This window comes from Falco punctatus (genome assembly GCF_963210335.1).
Source record: "Falco punctatus genome assembly, chromosome: 1".
Taxonomy (NCBI): Eukaryota; Metazoa; Chordata; class Aves; order Falconiformes; family Falconidae; genus Falco; species Falco punctatus.
Window position 1 is genome coordinate 44,387,991 of NC_137580.1, and position 22,315 is coordinate 44,410,305.

Genomic DNA, 22,315 nt, shown 5'->3' on the forward strand with positions numbered 1-22,315 from the left:
GAACAGAAACAATTTCTGCCTTTACCTTTTTCTCCTGTGGATGGATGTGTTTGCGACCATGGGACTGTGATGGCCCATCTGTGAGCTCCCTTTGCATGTCAGCCTGAGCTGCAGCGTTTTCTCTTCCTGGCTTAACTCCCCCAGCCCTGGCTGCCTGCCCATCACTGGCTGGCTGTGGGCAGGTTTGAGCATCCTCTGCAAAATCCTTTGGACCTTCAGCTTCCAGAGATGTCAGTAGCATCTGATGACGGCAAGCACGTTGTGGGAATACCTGGGCATCATGCAGCATCTGTCCCTCAATAAAACTACTTTCATCTTGGCAGGGAAGTCTGGATTATGCAACACATCTTGGCTTCTTAATCGTGATTTTCCAGCCTTGCTTCCCACCCACTGTGCCTGGGATTACACCTGTCTTAGTGTGCATGTTCTGCATTGCTATGTTCCAGCTTGGATACACTCCCTTAAAAACAATTACTTCATGTGGCGGGTCTAGTTAACACCCCTTTGCAGCTCTCGAGCTGCCTCTGACCCTGCAGATGCTAAGTGTTAGCAGTTGTGCTCTAGTTGCTGTAATTCTCATTACCTCAGTGCAGACAAGACCTGTTTGCATCTTGAAAGCTTGAAAATCTTTTAGGGGGATCAGCTATGGAGGGTTTGATGATGGTGGTAGTTGGTTTATTTCTTCCCAACGATGCTGAGTGCCAGTATCTGCCAATTGCTTCATCTCAGCTATGTGAGATGGGCACCCGTGGAAGCTTGGCCAACTTTTTGCCCTTTACCACCCCACTGAAGTCATCGCCAAATATAAAGCCAGGCTCTTGTGGATTTTCTTCTCGGTTTCAGATGTGAAGGTGACCAGCTGTTGATTGAGTGTTGCAGAGATCTTTGGAGAACAGTATGCATTCATCGTGGAGATGAAGGGCTAAATTCAGACCATTTGTGTTCTTGGCATGATGCTCGTCCTCATCGGCTCTGTGTTTGCTTTAGAAGTCTGACTAGCTGACATGCCCCGTCCGCCAGCTAATGCCGATTAATTCTGACTCTCTTCAGGCTTCAAGAAAACAGATTGTGGAGGGGTTTTCATCACACGGGGAATTAAAGAAGCTATCAAAGTATCTTAACCCGAACCACATCACCCATTGCTTTCAGTCAAGGAGGAGGACAGATGAGATTAACCTCGAAACCCCCTCGGCTTCCTTGTGGGGACTGTAAACCACAGTGCCAAGTGAGAGAGGAATGCAGGAAGAGGATCATTTTTACATGGACATGTAAAGAACTGGACTTAGACCACCGAACCCTTCCCACATTGGCCACCGAACAGTCATCAGAGGGTGTTGACTTTTGACCACTACTGTTTTTGTTAACAGGGAAAATAAAACCATATGTTGCTTAAGTAGATGCACAAAACTTTTCTCCAAATCCCTACAGACAAACTGTCAGCAGCAAAAGTATTTACTTTGGTAATGCAGCTGGGCTTAATCCCAGCCCCATTGTGTTTGTGCATGCCTTTTCACCACCGAGCTCAATAACATGCTGTTTGCGAAGAGGGTGAATGAATGCATGCAGTATGATTTCGGTTATTAGGCCTATCGGTTACAGCCCAAGACAAAAGGCTGAAGTCAACAATGGTAGCACTACGCAGGCACTGCTCATGCTTCCAGTTAGGCTAAATGGAAATCTTAGTCATCAGTCACGTCAGTTAGCCATCAGCTTGAGGTAGGCCAGTGGGACTTGGCCTGGTGGCGTGGATCCTCAGCTGGCTTAAATCAGCGTAAATCCAGTGTAGTCCAAGGAGCCACAGCTGAGGATTCTGGCGCCTACTGTCTATTTGTGAGTTTAGTGGTTGCTGAATACTTAATTCTCTGGGCTGCAGGCTCCCACAGCTGAGCCATGGACGTGCTAGTGGGCTGCTTCTTCCTGGCTGGTGGGATGGCAGAACCCAGCAGGGTCCCTGGCTGGGACCTCCACAGGTACCAGCCTTCATCCAAGGGTTGGGGTCCTGGATGACTGCTCCTCCTCTCCCTCCCACTGTCCCGGGGAAAGTGGCATCTCCACATTGGACAAGCTCGTTGAGGCACTGCCAGGACTGGGGAAAAGGGCAGCGGGTGGGTGGGAAGGCTAGTGTATAGGGGCTGGGTGTTTGTGTTCAGTAGATTTATAATTTGCGGGGGTTTCAGGCAGAGAATCAGTGATGGTGACAGTGATGCAGAGCACACTACAGCTCTGAGCTCAGACTAGCTACTCTACAACGTGCTTTCCATGGAGGACATGTCCAGAAATGAGCTGCCTCCTCGTGTGCTAAGCTGACACACAAGGAATGTGTGTCAGCATGTGTTTCTGCAGGGCTTTGGCTTATTCATGCATTTAAAATGGTGCTGTCACCCAGTTTCTGCAGCTGTCTGTGGCTTGGGTGCAGCTGATACAGGTCTGAATGCAGTGCCATAGGGAGATGCTTGAATGCAACAGATTTGTCCATGGGCTAGCATGGTACAAACCCAGCCCAGAGCAGGGATATGTCTTTGCTTCAGACTTTGCTGGGATAATGGGCTCCTTTTCTTGAATACATCAGCTCTGGACATGCCCTTCCTTGGGCAGGAGACAAAGAAGAGACTGAACTGCCCCATGGGTGATGATAGGATGTGGGGGAGAAAAAATGGGTGAAAGTTATGTGGAAGGTAAGGAAAGAACTGCAAGATTTGGGGTGAGCAGAGGTTTTCTGTGTAAGACATGGAGTTGAGGAGCTGTGGTGTTGGGAACTATGTGTGATTTGAGGGAATCGTGCAGGGAACAGTAAGACAGGTGACCGTCTCTGGTCAGCATTTGTGAGAGACACCTGAGATGGGAAAGCTCACAAGAGAACAGATTTGGTGTCTGGTCTGCATCTCCCCCAGCACCTACTTCAGACCCTCAGCATTCCTAATCCTCAAACAGAGTTACTCTGCATCTGGATTTTGACGCGGCCACATCCAGAGCAGAAAGGCAAAGGCAGGTGTCCCTGCTGCTCTCACTGCAAACACCTGCAAGTAAGGGCAAGCCCTGCAGCGGCAGGTCCATGCCTGATGCTGATTGTTTTGGTGGCAGCATGTGCAGGACATTGGTCCTCTCCCAGAGGCTGGCACCACGCTACCAGCGTGCCCCGGTCCCCATTGTGCAGGGCTGGTGACAGGGCACGGTGCACACCCTCATTGCACTTACCAAAGGGCTGGCTTCTTTACAAAGTGAAAAGTGAAGGCTGATGCAATTGCTGTTTGGGAAGCAGGGAAAAGCCACCTGTACTCACTGGCATCAGTAGAGCCACTATGGTTCAGTGTGGTTAAAATGGAGAATCCTTTCTCACACAGCTGCAGCTGGAGGTGTGAAAGTGGTTCAGCTCCCATGAAAAGCTCCTTTGATGCCCTCTCCTTGTGCTGGAAATGCTGCGTGGAGATGAATTTTTAGCAAAGGCAGTTGTGCTTTGGGTGTGAGGAACTCTGACTGTGGTTTGGCTCAGTGCAAATTAACTCATTCCCAAACACTGGAAGTAAGTGAGAAAAGGTGATTTTGACCCCCAAGAGGCCAAATTCCTCATTGTAAAGAAAATATAAATAACTTTTCTCAGGGCAAAGGCTCATAGCGAAACCAGATCTTCCCAGCTATGAGATCTGGTTCTGCTGACACTTCCATGAGGATGCAACTTCTTTTTCTAATATTCTGTGATAAACTTGAATGGCTAACTGGTAGACCTTTGCAGCACAAATCATTTAGATCAGCAAACAAAGCCATGACAAGATGAGTGGTTTAAAATATCCTTTGTAGAGCTGCATAACAAAGAAAAACACCTGACAAAATTTAGGGATAGTCCCTAAAATGCCCTTGTAAAACATGGGACACTTGTTTTAGGGCTGTTCTGACACCATTTGCCTCACAGTGTCGCAAAGTATTACAGTGCCACCCATTATTCCCATAATATTGAACCTTCAGGATAAGAAGCAGTTGTATTTTGGGACAGTGGCAGAGCAAGACAAGAAGCACAGGGTGCTGCAGAGAAATTAAACCAGAGAGAAAGCCCAGCAGCTTTGACATGCTCTGGTAGCACACACATTCAGCTTTGCAAAGCTATGGCTGTATCAGAGCACTGCCATCAGTAACATCATCTGATTAAAACTCCAACACCGGGTGTGCTGTGAGCTGCATGACAGAAAAACCTGTCCCATCCTGGAGATGCTGTGTGCCAGCTGATAAGCACAGTGAGGCAAGGGCAGGGCTGGGAGGCTCTGCGGAAGGAACACTGAAGCTGAAGACAATGAGGCAACCGTTAAAAATCACCCATGGAAAAACATTGATATTTTTTCTGGGGAGTGGCAAAATTAGTTTTTTGTGGAAGAATTTCAGCTTTCAACAGAGAAAAATGACCCTTTTGATATTTTTCCCCAAAACAATTTTTCCTCTTTTTATTTTTTATTTAGGCTGGAGACTACTGCAGCCGCTGAATATTAAGTTTTTATCCAAAATTTCCAATAGGGTGGGATTCTAAATAACTTTCTATACAGAAATTTTAAACCTCTCAGTGTTGTCCTCATGCTACTCCTAGTCATCCAGGAGACAGTCCCCTATGCACGCTTCATCTTGAGCAAAGCTGCTTTAAGGGAATCCCAATGCTCCTTAGCCTCAAACATTTTCCTGCTGTTGCTTGGCAGTTTGCTGTCCCGCTGCTTTGTCAAAACAATTGCCTGTTGGTCGTGCTGCAAATAGGGTCTGTGCACTTTTTAAAATCTCAATTAATTTCCCCTCTTGGCCCCAAGTGTTTTCATTCACTGTCCTGCATGGGTCTGAAGGAAGAGGACATTCAGGGACCTCTTTAGCTGGCTTTGCCTCTAGAAAAATGTCACGTGGAGGATGTTAGGGGAGCATTTTCTGGCCAGCACCACGTGTTACTGAAACGATCATCACTTTGAGATCAGTCCCTGGCGGAACAAGGCCTCCTCTGCTGACCTCAGCGCTGTCTTCATATGCCAATTACCTCCGGGTAATTAAGGTCTGAGCAGCACACTACAGGGTAGGTATTGTGTGGTGTGCAGCGTTGCTTGGGAAAGGACATGAACACAAGCTCTCCCTGAACAGTCATGGGTTAGCTAATGCCATTTTAAAGGCTTCCCATGTCTTTGCTTGGCCCTGGTGCCCAGAGCAGACTGCTGCAGGGGAGAGGGTTGAACCACAGGAAAATTATAAAGTAAGTTAAAATGTTCATGGCCTCCTCAAGCCAGCTAGGATGCTATTTAAAGGAATGTATTATTCCCTGCTGTATCTTCTGGCCTGCACAGGGAGCTTTCATTAAAGCAGCTGGCAGAGAGAGAGAGAGATAGTGCCTTGGAGAGCTCACGCGGCTTTCCACAACATCTCAGCTTGAAAGAGCCTTTGACTGTGCATCTTGCAAAATGTTTTCTCTGAGCTGTCAAAATATGCACCAGTCAAACCAAAGGGGTCTGGAACGTGTTACGTGCACGTTGGTGCACCATTACCAACAGAGCTGCAGCCATGCGGGAGGGGGTCACAGCAGGCGCTCCCCGCCGCAGTGCAAAGACGACGTGGTCCTCAGGGGCCTCCTGAGGTCCTGGGGAGTACCTCAGCCTCTGCCGTGGTGGGGACAGACCTCACACACAGAGGGTGTCCCCCTGAGGGACAACCCTTTCAAACCCATCGGGTTTAAAAGCAAGCAAGCAACTTTTTGCTACCTCATGTCTCAAAGAAGGGTAGGTCCCTCAGCTTTCTTCTCTTCCAAAGTGTGAGATCACTTACATGGAGCCTCTCACTCGGGGATGGGAGGGTGCACAGGCAGGGACCGAGGGTCATGTGTCGCAGAATGCAGTTGCAACCTCCACGGGGACTGTCTGAGCTGGGAGCCCAGGGACGTGACGTAGCTTCCAGAACTGGTATGGTCCTGTCTTGCCCTAGAAAACATGGTTTGTGGATCAGAGGCCAGTTTGCCCCAACGTGTCTGACTGGTGAAGTTGAGGAGCGGGAGACTGACCATTCTGCAGCCTTGCAAATGTGCCAGGCGCTGTCGTGATTTGGGGGTCAGCTGCCACGAGCCTGTTTTGCGTGCCTCATGCCCAGCCCTGAGGACTTGAAGGCTGTTGGAGGGGGCTGGGGGCTAGGGAGCACCAACATCCAAATTTTCCTAAGGAAAATACACCACAAAGCAAACTCTGGTAACACAGGTGTGGACAGGCAGGCAAACTGCTTGTAGTAAAACTCCTGCGTGCGTCCCTGGAGTCTGTTGAGAGCTGCTGTGGGATCCCATGCTCCTGGCCAGGCTTGGTGGCTTGCTGTACTGCTGGAGCCCTCCCGAGGGTGCCAGGCTGACGGCTTGGATGGTGCCAGCCACGTCCCCCCGAGCAGTGCTGGGAGCAGGTTCCTCCCGAGCCGCTCGCTATCGGGAATGCAGGCATAGTGTTTCCATGAGTAAGCCTCGCTTGCAGGGGTGCATGTTTGCAGGATGAGGCCATAGAGCGAATTAGTGAGCTCTCAGCCCGTTGCAGAGCTGGTGAGGTACACATGGTGTGGAGCTGGGCAAATGCACACTCGAGAGCATTTAATTTCACGCTTCTGAGCAAGCAGTTTTCTCCCTCAAAGCTGCAAGACTTTTGGTGGTTTTCTTTCTGTATTGAATTTAGCATTTCTTTCAAAGAAGAAAAAGCTAAAAATGGGGGTGATACAGTACTGAGGCAGATTTGTGTGTGGCTGGGGCAAGGGGCGTCTTCCTGGCTTGCACCTACTGTGTGCGCCATGCGGTGCGGTCCTGCCTTGTGCAGCTGAGACAGTGCATGTCACTAAACCTTCAGAAATACACCTTGCAAACGTGGTGCTCAGGTTGAGCTGTGGCCCCTCCTGTCTAAGCACAGTGAATAGCAGGTGGGATGTGAGGCAGGGGTGTGTCGGGGCTCCCCAAGCCAGGTCAGCGAGTACACCTGAATGGCAGGTCCCCATTCAGGTCCTGGATGCAGCCTCATCTTGTGTTAACACCGCAGCACCAGCACTGATATGCTCCTGCAAGGATTAATTAACCTTGATTTTAGATGGTGCTGATGTGGCCAGACCATTTCCGGGTCTGAGGCCACCTCTGGGATCTGTGCACCACCCTTTGATGTGCACAGAAAGGCACTTGTCCCTTGCTTAGTGAAGTGCAAGGAAAGAAAGATACCAGTGAATGTAGCAGAACTGCTGGGTTTGCTTCACATAAATGTAAAAACCTTTTCATTTTCCTTTCCTCTTACTCACTCCCTACTCTATAGCCCTAAACACCACCCTGGATCTGCAAATCCATAGCAGGTTTCCAGTCCTTACCTGGTTTCTAATCCTTTAAACCCATTTTCCCCCACCTAACAGATAGCACATGGAAAACTTTGGGTTCATGGTCACGCTCCCTGCACGGATGTGAGTGCAGTCCAAGCAAATAAATCCTGAGTGCAAGCATTCATACATGAAGAACTTCACACTCAGAAACATGACCACACTAAATTGCTGCCAGAGTTTTAAAGGCAGCTTTTGCAAATATTGGCCCTGCATCTTGTATTTGTGGAGCAAATGGTTTGATTCATTAGGGAAATGTCAGCTAACTGCACATAGGACTGCATCCTGGGGATGCAGGGAGGAGAGAGGCTGGGATGAAGACAGCTCTCTGCTTGGACATAAATACAGCCTGGGCTGATGAGCTACCAGAGGAAAAGGAAATCTTTATTATTTCTGCCTTTATTTTCCATGTCTCTGCAATTACAAAGGCTTGGTATAGAAGAGTGTCTTTCAAGTATATAAAGCATATGCTCCCCAGAAACATTCAGCAGCAATGTTTTTGGCTCCTGTAACTAATGCTAGCAGAAGGTTCAATTTCCTGACCGTCAGCACTAGTTTTTATTAAGAATGAACATTTTCTCTTTATTTTTCCCCCAATTCCTTAAGTATTACTGATAGTTGATTATTACTATTTTATGTGAAGTCATTACAATTAGGTTTGAATAGTAGACACGCAAACGTGCGGTCTGTAGAACTCCGGTCAGTCTTGGAGCGCATAGGCAGTGTTTGCCTATACACTGCAGTGGAACCATGGACTCTGTCACGGAGGATTTAGAAGATTCCAGAATGAAGGTTTTATCTCCCATCTTCAGTTAGCTTTCACAAGCCTATGTCTCATGAAGGTCTCTTGATCGCTGTACAGTATTTTTGTGCAGGATCCTCTCCATTCAGCTCACAGAAGAGTCATCACTCTTACAAGGAGCATTCGCTCAAGATTTCATGTCAGCCCCATGGTTGCTCCAGTGTGTGTGCTGCCGATGTGGTGGGGGTCTCAGTCTATCACGGCTCTCCCCACAACAGCCTCAGCTGCTCAGGGCCCTACCCACCTCACAGTCCAGCTCTCCTCTGCTGGCTCCTCTATCAGGGGCTCAAGCCTGTCCGTGGATCTTGCCAGCTTCTCTCACTTTCAGCCCTCTCAGGCTCCTTCCAAAAAAACTTCCTTGCTTTTCTTTGCACAGCAAACCCAGGAGTGATTTATGGTGTAATTCATGAGTTATATGCTACTATAATGCATATCATGGAAAGGGATAGAGCAATGAGATCTTCTGCTTTGTTGCAAAGACACCTATACTTAAGCCCGTGTTTTACGCTCTCTTATATACGTGGGATGGGGGCCAGCCCTAGTCATCTCTTTTAGCGCAGTGTGCCAGATGAGAGGAACATGCTCATGAGGATAGGAACTTAATTTTAATATCTATCAACATCTGAAGCTATGTGATCTTTCACTGCACAAAACCCATCCCCGACACTGAGTCACAGGCAACAAAATGGTTGCTTGTGCTTAATGCTACGAGAAATCCCATGAACTTCCAGGAAGATCAAGCACATGCATGGATAACCCCAAATCAGACTTGCCATTTCAATACTGGTAAGAAAGGACAAAGATTTTATAAGTTATTGTATGTTGTAGGTTAAACCTTTCAGTATCTTAGGCAAGCTTATTTTATGTGTAACTCAGGGTTAAATTTTTTACTCCCCCCCAGCCCTTACCTTTTAGAACACATTTTGTTTCAATCAGGATTTGCTTGAATTCACCCAGTTATATCTGAAGACAGGATTTGTCCTTCTCTTTGTGGCTAAGTTTAGTTACACTGCTGACGAGATGTTAGGATCCTCAGAGGAAAAGGTACAACTAGTAATAGTAAAATTTAATTACTGAACATCTATCAGTGACAAAGTGTTGTGGAAAACGTTTTGATCTGCGCAAAATACTTAGCTCTACGTAAAATGAAATATTGTCTGATAGCTAAGGCTTTTCATAAGCAAGTGGAAACAAATGTAATTATGATAGGCAAAAAGGAAAAATCAATGTTTTGCTTTGAAAATTAGCCTTTTCTGGATTGTTTTTTCTGGCTGAGACCATTTGACAACATTTCACAAAATATTTTGATCTGCTTGAAATTGTCTCTCTCTCTCCCCTCCCCCCTTTTTTTTAACCCCAAAGATGTATTTTTGGCTGAAAATTTGTGCTGTATCGAGAAAGGGAAATTGTTCTGTCAAGGGTATTGTAAAAAGCCCTGTGTTTCATTGCCTTTTAATGGAACCTTAATAGAAGCTGGCAGTGTAGATGACGAAGCTGGAAGGCTGCAGTGAAATTAAAACAATCAGAAGTTGTTCCGAGGTTCATGACCATGAGAAAGCCCTCAAAGCCTGTAACTATTCACTCAGACATAAAAATGGCTGATCTCATTTCTTCCCATCACGTCCCATCCTTGGGAGAAATGTTCACAACTGCAAGAAGACCATGGGGGACCCCACTATTGCTATTGATTTTAGATGGAAGTCGTGCAGATGCTGCAGTGAGGAGGGAAAGGATCAGGTTCACCAAAGAAAGAGTGTGTTGAAATCTGGAAAAGCTCTTGGATCTGCAAAGAAGAGCATAAATTTTAATCAATGTCAATATTTCCAGCTGATTTAGAAAAGCCTGACTATGCATGAAGCTGTAATCTGTAATGACCTCTGGCAGAGTTTTAATTTAGATGCAAGCATTATAACTTTATTTTTTAATGAAGAGCATGGCTTCTAAATCCTTCAGAACGGTTGCATCTGAATGACCTTGTGCTACTTGGAGCTTATATTGTGCCTGCTGGAAGTTCCTTGGATTTTTGCTGGAGCACTGCTGAAATGAGAGTTAGAAGAAATGTTCCCCACAGATAACGCTACCTGGACTGGTACTTCTCTTGCTTCCCCGCACTGGTTATTTCTCCCCTAATATACCCACATGCTCTTTCTTTTTCCCCATCATTACCGCTATATATTCAGATGGCTTTTGGCTTTCAGTCTATTGTAGAGCCTTTAATAATGGTTATTTCCTGGTAGTGAATACTCCACTGGGTCTAGGGGGACCTGTTTGTAGCATAGTTTTCTGTAATTACCCAAAATTTACACAGCAATTCCAGGCCTATTATATGGGGCGTAGCATGTAATTACAGGCATAACATATTAGGTCCTAATAACAGCAAATATATCATTACACAAATCATTCATGTTACTGTGCTGATATTTTTATATGGAGTAAGTGAATACAATTACTAATAATTACAATACACATCTTACAGCTGCAGTGTAACTGGTGCCACTGTGACATATAGCAGGGCAGGAATAAGGAAACTCCCATTGAAATACAGTTGAGTCTGTGAAATACCACATCCAAACCCCAAGGAAGCACTCTCCGTAGTTCTGTGTGTTATGCATGTGCATATATATGACAATTGTTTTCAGCAAATCAGCCATCTAGGAGGAAGGATCTACATTGCCTTGCTTAGGTGATGGATCTCCTAGTGAGTTATGGGGGAAGAGATGGTTCTCCAGGCTCCGGGGCTGTAGAGGGAGGGAATAAATCCTGTAACTGCAGCAGCATGCAGAGTTGGGCCAGCAGGTCACCAGGTGAGCTGTGCAAATGGTGTATCTCCCCTTCCAGTTTGGAGGAGCTGGGCTCAGCCCAAGATTTGTAGTAGAAGTGCTTTGAGGCACTTTAAACTTTCCCTGAAAGGTGATTGCTGATCCCTGCCAAATGTAGGTAGCTTGTAGGGAAAAGTTGTTAGTTCTGGCATCCCTCAGGCAGTGCCGGGTGTGGATTAAGGACACAGAAGGGGTGTAAGGCCAGTCCTGACCATTGCACGTGGTTTTATGCATGGTTTGGGCTGATGCGGATGTGTTTATGAGTGGTTTGGGTTGATGCACATTGGTTAATGGGTTGATTCAGGCACTGCCATCCTGGTGCTCCAAGGTGCATCATCTCAGCCCTTGGCGTGGAGGGCAGCTAGGTGGAGGGTAGATGCAACAAGGATTTTTTTTTCCTATACTACTCAATCAAAAATTTCAGGTGGTGACTTCTGCTTCAACACCTGCTGTTTATATCTGCTGCGTGGTTTAGGCTGAAATTTGTTTCCTTTGCTGACAGGTTAACCTGCATTCTGGGCCCTGGCTGCAGCCGCCCACCAGCACCTTTGGTGACACTAACTTGGACTTGCAACGTGGAGCCCCCTTTTTCCACTGCACAAGGGTCAGCCACCCTCACCCAGGTTAATGGGAATTTTTTTCACATCTCCAAAGCGAGAACATGAGGAGAAAAACACATAGGCTGAGGTCTGCCCTGAGGAATATCCTCAGGGGCACGTGGTTGGGTGTTATCAACAGGACAGTTTGTACTTGGCCACCTTGGTTGGGGCAGAGGTCTCTGCTTTGCCTGTGCCATCCTGTTTTGGTATGGAAATATCTCAGTTAGAGTGAGGATGATGGATGGGAACCATGGGGGCCAGCACCAGACTGCTGAAGTGATTTTACCTGGCTGTGAAAATAATGATGGGTCAGTCTAAGTGGTAGTATTTCTGTTTGTGTGGGACAGAGGGAGATGGAAGTGCTCAGCTGAGCCTGGTGAGATGTTTTGCAGATGTGGTTGTGTGAAAGCTACTTCGAGCTCAGCATGCAAGGGTAGAAATGGTAGGAAAGATCCTGCTGCTCCCCTGTTTCTCTGCTGATCCCAACAACAGAAAAACCCTTGAAAGAAAGAAGAATCTGGCTTTATGGGGCAGATTATTATACACGGTATTTTTAGACTCCATAGGCAGCCTTCCCACCCATGGCAGCCTAAGCTGGTATAAAACCTGGCTTGAAGAAGATGTTTGGATTTAGAGGTGTCTGTGCAGGGCAGGGCTCCTTGTGCAAGAAGGGCTTGGCAGCTGTGGGGACATATATTTAATAAGCAGGTAGCTGGTGACTGCTGCTGTGAATCCTGTGTAATACTTTGAACAAGGCTGGTGGTGGTGTCCTGTTCATGAGATGATCCTCACTTTGGTCCTCACCTTTGGTATGTCCTTGGCTGCTAAATTCCCTCGGCAGTTACTAGATCAGAAATAAAGGGAAATGCTAATGCCCATCACCCACTGCAGCTGGCATCCCAGCAGCAGGTGCGGTATGAGCAATGGGGTGCAACACCTTATGTCCAGGAGATGTTATGGGTTTGGTGTGTGATTTCTAGTTTAATAAGGCATTCAGCATCTGGGAAAAACACATATAAATCCTACTGGCCTCTCAGCATTCCCTTTGTCTAATGAACGTCATGTCCCTGCTGTCCTGTGGTGGGTCATGTTCAGCTGAGCTCCTGCAGATCACCCCGCGTGGGGGCTGCGCTACAGGGGCTCCTGGTGCCCTCCCATCCAAAACGTGGACTGGGGGCCGGTGCCAACCAGGAGCAAAGGCTTTGGCACTGCTTATCCCGGGGAGGTGACAGCATGAGGGCTGTTTTGCTTTTCCAGCATGATACAAACATCATTACCTTGCTATTGGCCGAGGAGAGCGATCACTTGGTGTGTTTGTTGGGGAGGAGTGAGGCAAGGTCAGCTCCTACCTCGGCTGACACTGAGTGTGTGCCCAGCCAGGAAACATGAGTATCACCTCCCTGACCGTGTTCAAGCTCACAGGCTTGCTACCCTTTGGTAAAAATTTAGCTTTCTTGTTGTCAGAGTGGGCTGGTGGATCTGGGCTGAGAAGCATGGAGCAACGTTAGGGATGGCCATTGCTGCTCCTCTCGCCTGGCCTGACCTTCTGCTGGGATGTAAAAGCATCCATACAGCCTCTTGCAGAGCCTTGCTCACTTAAACCAAGCAAACCAATTCATTTTTTTTTTAACTTTTAGAGACTAACTTTCTGCCTGCATTTACTGGCAGGTAGCGGTAAGGTTGGGAATAGCAGGGAATGTTTAAGGAAAGTGAATTTGGGAATTTGTAAATGAGCAACTTGATCTCAAGGGTTAATGTTTCCCTAATCAGGGGGACAAAGGACACTGAGTGACCTGAAGCCCAGCTGCAAACTGATGATACCACCCAGCTTGTGACTTATGTACTTGCAGTAAACTCCTTATCTATAACAGGCACTGAAAGGAAAAAAAAAAAAAGGTAAATAGTGTATCAGCAGTATCATAGCACTGACTCTCTCTGCAGACCTTGCCTTACTGCTAATTATTAACTCTCACAAACCGAGAGCTACCGCAGAACTCATGACTAAAATATGATGGGATTTCTCAAATTGAAAACGCTTGGTGAATGTTTGACTCTGCTCAAAGAAAGAAATACCCACAGTGTTTCCCTAGTCTGTGTGTGCCAGGGTGGGGACAACCCCAAGCTGTCCCCATCGCTCTTGCTCGAAACCCAGACAGGAGAACTACAGTGTGGCCCCATACAAAAATTGCAGTTCCCCCTTTAAGGTCATCTTGTGATGATGGTTTTCTCCTGCCTTCCAGTTCCCTTTCTCTCACTGTTTTCTGTGGCTAGGCCACATTTGCAAGGTCCAACTGCTTGCTGGGTCTTGAAAGCAAATGCACTTTAAACCCAACTCTTTGACACGGGTGAAAACAGCCCTGGAGTGTCTCCTGCAGTCCATGAGCTCAGCCCCTCTCCCATTACAAGCTAAAAAGCTGGCTTTAATGCATGTAACGAAAGTCAGGGTTAACAACTGTGCTTCAATAAAGAAATACAAATGACAATCTAAAAATGTATTTTATTGGGCTGCTAATAATGACCGGCAGTGAGGGTGGAGGGTGAGCAGTAGAATGAGCTCCTGGGAGGGAGCTTGGACACAGCCAGCCCCTGTGTGTCCCAGAAATCAAGTAGAAGACGTCTTGAGCATCCCTGCTGGGAGCTTGCCCATCCTCTCCTGGGCCAGGGGATTTGGCAGTGAGCAGACCCTCACCGTGCAGCCTGGCGCCCCCAGTCACAGACCCTGCTTTGGTGACCTCAGGTTCTGCACACTGGCTCCCCTGCTTGGTGTTGATCTGCCAGTTGCTCAGCTTGGGAAATAAACAAGCAGGCACCGAGGAGTTCAGGTTTTGCATCCATGTCAGCAGAACAGAGATGATTCCCTTCCCCTGCCTGCTGATGCTTGCCCGCCCCAGCCCCTCGCCCTCCCCAGCGCCTGGCAATGCCCAGCCAGATTTAGACTGAAGTAAGTCAGACACCCGGGAACCTGATTTATGCTGAAGTAGCCAGCATGCAAATCTGGCCTCACAAATAACCTTTCCCCTTGAGCGGGAAACAAAATATGTTCAATCTCCTTGGTTTGGAAACCCATTTTTTTTTTTTACTTGAACAGAGCTCTGTCCTCCCATCATTAGCAGATGTCTTGCATATGAACTGCATTACCTATAACGTCTGCTTACTCCAAGCAAATGTTTCTCAATCTTTTCTTTTTTTTTTACTTCAATTTGAAGTGAAAGGTACAGTATAGGATTCAAATGCTTTTGCATTACATGGGTTTCTGACCACTTGGAAAACCCCAGGGAAAAAACCGACTTCACAAACCTGAAACCCCCACTGAATTTTTTTGCTGCATTTCATTCTGCCTAGCTGAACTTTCTATTAATTTTTTTTTTTTGCTTTACATGGCACTTAGCTTTTGCTTATTTAATTTTAATTATTTATTAAAAAAAATAATTCTTAGCTCCTGTTTCAGCTCTCACTTTGTGTCAGTATTTCTACCCTGTGGATGTGTCGCACAGGAAGGAACATCAGGAAATTGCCCAAAAGGCAGAAATACGGAGTCGCTCAAAGAAAGAAGCAAACCTGAATGCTGAAGCACGATTCGGTGTTGTCCCAGCTCTTGCCCACACTGAACGTTGGCTCCAGGGCTGCAGGCAGAGAAGTGTGGGCAGGAGAAATAAGAGGCGACTCACAGAAGGGTTCAGAAATTCGGATTTGTCACTGACAGCTGGCTGGCCTGCTCACCACCATCTGAATGGCACCTCTGACTTTTCTTTGGCTCAAAGATTTAACATTAAGGCAAAAATAAGACACAGTGTAGAAGCTCCATCAAATCTTTGGCACAACAGCAACAACAACAACAACAAAAAATTACTGTACACATGAGCTGAGAGGGTAACATTTCCCAGTTAAGCAAAGGGAAAAGTGCTAAATAAATTGCACGTACTAAAAGGTGGCTGGCTTAACAACAATAAGAAGCATCCCTGTCCTTTTTTTTTTTTTCTTTCTTTTCTTTTCCTTTTTTTCCTTTCTGTTCCAGAGATTAAGAAAGGTCCTTGGCCAATCATCATCTCAAAAAGGGGTTTCTGTAGAAAAGCTGCTTGCAGTCTTCATCTGGATCGTGCAGCCTTTGCCAAGAACAGATGCAATTCTGGCTGGAAGCTCTTCTGAATCCTCCCTTCCTGGTTGTTACTCCTGGAAAGAGAAAGATGCACCATCAGAACAGCGAACACATGGTGTCCCAGCAGCTCCTTGCACAAATGCCTGTCACTGGCACACACTGGGGTGTCCTTGGGGAACACTGGCCACAGACGTGCAGATCTTCAAGAGCTGGGCTCGCAGAGCAACCACCTGTAGGTGCCACAATGGTGCCAGAGCCTGCATAAAGCAGAGGGACTGGCAGAGATGGGGGACAAGGAAGGTCTGGGGAAGAAGCACAACAAGGTTATTAGGCTCCAGCTCCTGCCAGAAAATTTAAAAATTATGGCAAATACCTTCTTTTGATAAGACCTGCAGCTTTTTGCGTCTATTTTCAGTTTCAGGAGTTGATCTCAGAAAGCAAAGGAGTTGCAACAAGCCAGATTTGCGCAGGAGATGTGGTTTATTTCTGTATTTTAGTTATTGCATTTACTTTTCTGCATGTGTGGCTTCTAAGCCCGCAAGGACTGTAACCTGTGCTTTGTGCCTGCGCATCTCCCTGTGAGTCACGGCTGTAGCAGATGTACTTGGGTAATTGCGTTTGCCTAAGGAGTATTACAGTCAGGTCCATGGGAAAATGCACAGCTCCAAAGCACAACAGCTTCAGACAGAGAAACCCTCATCTAAACCCCCTTTAACATTAAAGTAAGCCCCACAAATAACCCACAAATGATTGTTAGCATAGTTCAAAACACAGTAAAGTACTCGGGGCCTGCTCTTTCATGCGATCACATCACCATTGTCCAAACTGCCTTCATCACGTGGGCTCCTAAATCCTTCTTTAAGTAACTTAGGAATTAGAAACTTGGAAATGAGATCACATGTACTGAGTCCAAGCACCGTTTCTTGCTTTTTGCCAGTGGATTTAAGAGCCTTCAGGGTGCAGTATGGCCCCTGAAGGTCCTCTAGACATGGTCATCAATTCCCTGGACAGATCAGCCATCCTTCTGACAGTCTTAAAAAGGGCAAACTCCTTACAGCTTGGCCTGAAAAACATTTCTTCCTTAATCCATTTTGTTTCTGTACTGCCTCTCCTTTTCCGTTACTGTATACTGTAGCATTAAGGTATAAAATATTACTAATGTACTGATGTTTTGGTTTGGTTTATTTTATTTATTTTATTACTATCATTAGAGTAGCTGCTTGCGAGACCAACCACCACAGCTGAGCACCCACACCAGGCTAAGGGGCTGGGGAACCCAAAATCCACCTTGTTACCCCCTCCTGTGAAGTGAAGACCCTGGGAAGCACGGGATTGCCCCAGAATCATCAGGATTTCCCTTGATAAAAGTATTTTGCTCAAAGGGCCCAGGTCATCCTCCATGCAAGAAATGCTGGTCTCTGCCAGACCCCAGACCCCTGGAGCTGGGGTCAGCCCATCTGGGTATGGTGGAGGAGGCGTTTGGCTGTGCAGCTCCACTGGAGGACAGGATGGACCTGTGGGCTGGCTGCAACCCAGCGCATCCCAGTGATAAAAGTCCCCAGATAAACATTACTGTCAGTCCCAGCCTGCTTTGTTTCCTCTTCTACATAAGCAATAATGAACTCTTCACATCTGGCACACACCAAATCTGAAAACAGAGCTCGTTATTGCAATTATTATCAATAAGGAGGTGTCTCTGCTGACTGTAAGACACTACCTAGTGCTGCTCAGAGCAGAACACAGAAACTACTGCACTAATTCAAGGCCTTAATTGGGATTTGGGATTTTGAATAAATGAGGTTTAGGTGGGACAATTATAAACAGCCTTGTGTATCACAAACGTTTCTGTTGGGAACCCCCTAAAATTATTTTCCAACAATAAATAATGTATATTAATAACCTGTAACGGAGAAGTCGGCTGTCTAATTTAACCCACATGGAAAGAAAATGTAAAAGAAGAAAAAAGGAGGGAAGCAATGACTGCTCTCATTAATATTAAAAGACAGCAGAGAGACAAATCCCCCCTGTTCCCATCTGGAACAGCAGCCTTAGCAAGCGAAATCTTTTCCACTGCAGGAACGAATTACCCAGCAATAGCAGCCTCATGCCCTAAGCCAAAGCCACCGGCCCTCTCTCTTATGCCTCCAGTGCTCTTTTAAAGTCTTGAAAATATAGGACTTGAGATTGCAGTTAACACCTCCTGCCTTTGTTCAGTGAGACCTCGCCCTTTAGCACAGGGTGTTGGATGCTGATAAAAAGCGTTGGTGGCGTTTGGGAAGCAGGACGGTTTTAAGAAGAGGGACCTCAGCGGCAGGTCTCTACGCTGAATTGGGGAAGATCAGCCATGGAGGGGCAAGAGGGAGTATATACAAACCAGCCAAGGGCAGGTGAGGGCAATTGTGCTGTACCTTTGAGGTGAAGGAAAAAGAAAGGGGAACAGAGAGATCCCTCTGCAATGCGATGGAGGAGCTCGGCAGTCCTCGTTGGCACCACTCGGTCAGTCTCCAGGCGCTGCTCACCACTGGCCATGGTTTACATTAGGTGGTAACAGGCTCCTTTCTTTCCCCCTCCACCCTTTTCCATTCAGCCAGGAGCTCTGAAGACAGATGTATTAACCAGGGTCTGCTTTAATCTAATATCATAACTCCCATGGCTCTTGAATTTGACAACTAGCCCAAAGACCTTGGTGAGTTTGCAGCATCCTGGAGCATTTCAATCTCTATAAATCAAAGCGCTTCTGGAACTGAGTCAGCCTTTGTTCCAGGGCTTCTCCTGTCTCTTCTGCTCACATTTGCTGTAGTTACCTGATACATGTGGGGCAGATCTTACCTAATTCTTGGTAATACTCTTGCTAGAGAGGGAATGGAGCCTACGCTGGGACCCTGCTCCCACAATGGCAGCAAATCCTCAGCACCAGCCTTTGCATGCTGCAATGCGACTGCTCCAACACCCCTTAAAGCAAAGGGTGTTTTGGGGTGCTGTCATACAACAGCAGAGTCCCACATCACATCCTTTTTGCAAGGAAAACCTTTCAGTTCTGCTCTTTGGGGTACTGATGCTCATCCCCCCTCGGGGATATGCATAGCTGCCTCCCTGCCCAGCACTGGGTGAACTTGCTCATGAACTTGCCTTGAGCCCTTCGCCTCACACCCGTGTCCCACCTGCAACTGCTGTTTCGTGTTGTAGGGACAGATCAATGCAAGCATCAAGCATGAGAATCCACTATGGGCTTACTCAGCCTCACTACGCCCTCACTGCCTTCTTTTTATGCAGGTGTGTTCCCGCGATGTGGAATCCTTCAGCTAGCACAGGGCAGGGATAACTCATGGCCAGGCAGATCCAGGCACCCCCCACCTGGGGATGCTGCCATCCCACCGTCCTGCAGGCAGACAGGATGGCTGGGAGCGGGTCGCTGCTCTCCTGTGGTCCAGCTCCTCCCCGGGGCCCAGAGCTGGCGGCCGTGGGGAAGCAGACTGGCTGGCTGCCCGCTCTCGCCTGCAAGTCCTAGCAGGGATATGAAGCTATTTTTAAAGAGGAACCTCTGCTAAGTCAAACTGCAGGGAAAGGGAGGTCGAACCTCATTATCAGACCCCCCCTCTCCACATGGGATGGGAAGCGGCGAGGAAGAAATGCCACGCAGATCATCAAGATTTTTACTGTGCTGGCTCTGAATGTGTTGTAATAATCAATATCAGATGATCAATAACAGCAAGCCCCAGCAGCCAAGATCATCTGAGCAGACCAGGGGGTGGGAGCTGTGGCTTTATCTCGGGGCTCTGTCTAAGTAAATCACGAGTCATGATACAGTGTTATCAAAAAAAAATAGCGCTCCAAGTGAATAGCTTCAGTGCCACACAAATCAAGCCTGCCACTACCATTTCTCTCCTATAATATAAAAACTTAACTTGTTCACTCCTGCAAGGAAATACGCCTGCAGAATGCCCGCCTCTGAATTTTTCAACAGGCGTAAGTGTTACCTACAGCGGGAGCTCTGCTTTTAGTAAAGTAGCAATGAGGCGGTATCAAGGCATGGCAGAACACCACAATAACTATTTTATATAATGCAATAATTACATACATAATGTGAGCCATTTTAGTGCAGCAAACTGCAACAAAGAGAGCGGCTTTTCATTCCATATATGCTTCTCTATCATTTAATTATCATGGAATATATATACACACATATAGAGAGCATTTTTAATTTTTAATTCCTTGCGTCTGGTCGCATCCATACACACAGGCACAAACCCAAGAAACTAAATTCCAGCCGAAAACTTTTATTGAGCTCCAACTGCTTGCCTGTTATTCATAACCCAGTTTCCTCTCTCACAAAGAGACCTTTCGCATGGTTTGGTTTTTTTTTCTTTTTTAATGTGTGTGTGTTTTTTGGTTTTTTTTTTTCCTTCTGCCTCGCTAACAGCTGCTCGCAGTGTTGTATCCTGAGTGATGATGAGGTTCTGAAAGTGTTTTTTTGGAACAGATGGCCAGGAGAGAGCTGGGGAATGTGCCAGCAGCGAGCTGGGGAATGCGCCAAGTCCTGCAGTGACTGAGTACTCCGGGTTCCAGCTCGCGTGCCTTTCCCCTGCCCTCTGCCCCAAGTGGCGCCAGCAGGACTTCCCAGCTCGCGCTCCGAACATCTGGAGTCTGCGACTGCCAGAAGAGCCGGGACGGGGGGAGGATGAAGCAAAAAAAAAATCCCTCACCCATCCCTCCCTGCTCCAGCTTAGTTCCCATGGCCGCGGCGATGTTGCTGCCTAGCACGAGGGCTAATCAAAAGCAAAGAGGGGAGGGGAAGGAAAAGAAAATGAACCTTGCGATGGGTGTTTGGATTATTTTTTTTTTAAGAGTTTGAGGTTTTCTGTTCAGTGTTGGGTGTGTTGTATAGGGTATTTGTTAGCGGTGGAATCCTGCTCTGTGCAGACCGAAGGGCTGTGGATGTGCTGCTTGGCAGGGAGGTAAGGTCTACCCACAGCCCTGGGGTTGGACCCTGTGGGCCCGGGGGATGTGGGGGGCTGCAGTGCACAGCTCTGCACCCACAAGAACACCCATCCCCAGGGAGAGCACCCGGCCATGCACCTTAAAGCCCTAACCCTGAGCCGTAATGCCGCCTTCCTGCAGGGCACCAGAATTTGGCCCTGGGGGGGAACAGGCTATAAAAAGAGACTATGCAAACCGCAGGCTGGGTCCAAAACCCTACAAAATTTGTGTGAGGCTTTCAGACAGTCTCTGGTCACTCAGGACCATGTCCTGTGCAGAAACAAGGTACACCAGGGATGAGGAAACTTGGGACTCCCCTTTCTGATCCACCTCTTGTCACTGCTGTGTCCTCAGTGCTGCCAGAGGATGCTCCTGGCTGGAGCCAAGGGCAGATCCCTCCCTTTTCCCAGGACATCAGCGTGACCCCAGCAGGACTTGGGGTTCTGCTGCGGGTGTCGCAACCCAAATACCCAATGTGGTGCAACTCTTGCATGCACAGTGATGGGCAAGGCTTAGTCCAGATCACTTTTATGACCAAGTCAAAGGCATCTTCAAAAAAATGAGGCTACCTTCAGAATTCACCCCCACCCCCCCATATAGCTTTTTTAAAAAAAGGAAAAGGCATTTGAAGCCCTTCAATTGCCCCCTTTGCTGCTTATAAACGAGATCTCCCATCACCAAACACCCTCAGTCAAGTCTCAGTTGCAACAACTAAAATCACTGTATAACCTAACTGTAGTTAGGACTGGAAAGGGGATTTTTTTTTTCCCTAGTCAAGATTGAAAGGCTAAAGCCAACTTTTCTAATTAACAAAATGGAGTGGAAAGGAGGGGGGCAAAACACCCATTAAATTTCCTATTGCAACAGCAAAGTCTGAACAACAACCTAATGTTAGGGACAGCAGATAATTCACCCTCAAAAACAAAGCAAAAGGCAACGCACAATCCAGCAAATGCAACATCTGGAGCCCCTGTCTGCCAAAACAAACTCCAACCAGCTACTTTCTTGTGTGAAAAGCTTACGGTGCCATAGCACATTGCAATCACAGAGCTGAAAGAGCAAGCAATAGAGGCAGAGACACAATGAGATGGAGATGACAGGAGATAAGGGTGCTGCGGACCCAACGGTACAGCTCAGGGAGCGGAGGTCTCGGCTCAGGCTTGCAATGTTGTTTGTTTTTTTTTTTTAAAGAGAGAATAAAAAAGGAAACTCAAAACCCAACAACAACAAAAATATAACAACCACCCCAAAGCTGATCATTCAGAGCAACTGCTTAGTGAGCAGTGGTTTCAGAGACCTGATTAAAAACACACACAGCTTAGAAAAACGTGCCGATTTCAAAATTAATGAGGGCACGGCGATTTTGGGCCAAGCCATTGTATCCTCATCCAGCTGCCCGTGTGAGACCCCCCAGGAGAGACATCCCTTCACACCACCTGACATCCAGAGCTTGGATCTTCCCTGCACAGCCATCCCGGATCTATAATTTCCCTCTGACAATGCCACTTCCCTCCCTCATGCTCATGATGCCATCAATTTGCTTGGCTCAAGGAGAACAGGAGATACCAAGATGAGTCCTCCCAACACATGCTTTGCAACCCTGTTCCTATGTACTGGGAACTACTGGTGTTAGTGGTACCTCCTGGTTTTGGCTTCACCATCAGCTGAATGTGCTCTTGCCATCACTTGAGCA

The 22,315-nt window shown here is 47.2% G+C and overlaps 2 protein-coding genes across 5 annotated transcripts in view; one reads left to right on the top strand and one right to left on the bottom strand.

The window, feature by feature from the left end:
- ST3GAL5 (ST3 beta-galactoside alpha-2,3-sialyltransferase 5) overlaps nucleotides 1-15,622 on the top strand; it is a 117,096-nt gene extending 101,474 nt beyond the window's left edge. For all 4 annotated transcript variants that reach the window (XR_013930168.1, XR_013930169.1, XR_013930170.1 and 1 more), the window contains one exon: nucleotides 1-15,622. The gene's annotated coding sequence lies outside the window, so the exon portion shown is untranslated.
- The window catches only part of ATOH8 (atonal bHLH transcription factor 8), a 25,818-nt gene continuing 17,529 nt past the window's right edge, over nucleotides 14,027-22,315 (bottom strand). The window contains exon 3 of the mRNA XM_080400696.1: nucleotides 14,027-15,719. Within this exon, the coding sequence (XP_080256822.1) occupies nucleotides 15,714-15,719 (6 nt within the window). The 3' untranslated portion in view covers nucleotides 14,027-15,713. The remainder of the gene's footprint in view (nucleotides 15,720-22,315) is intronic.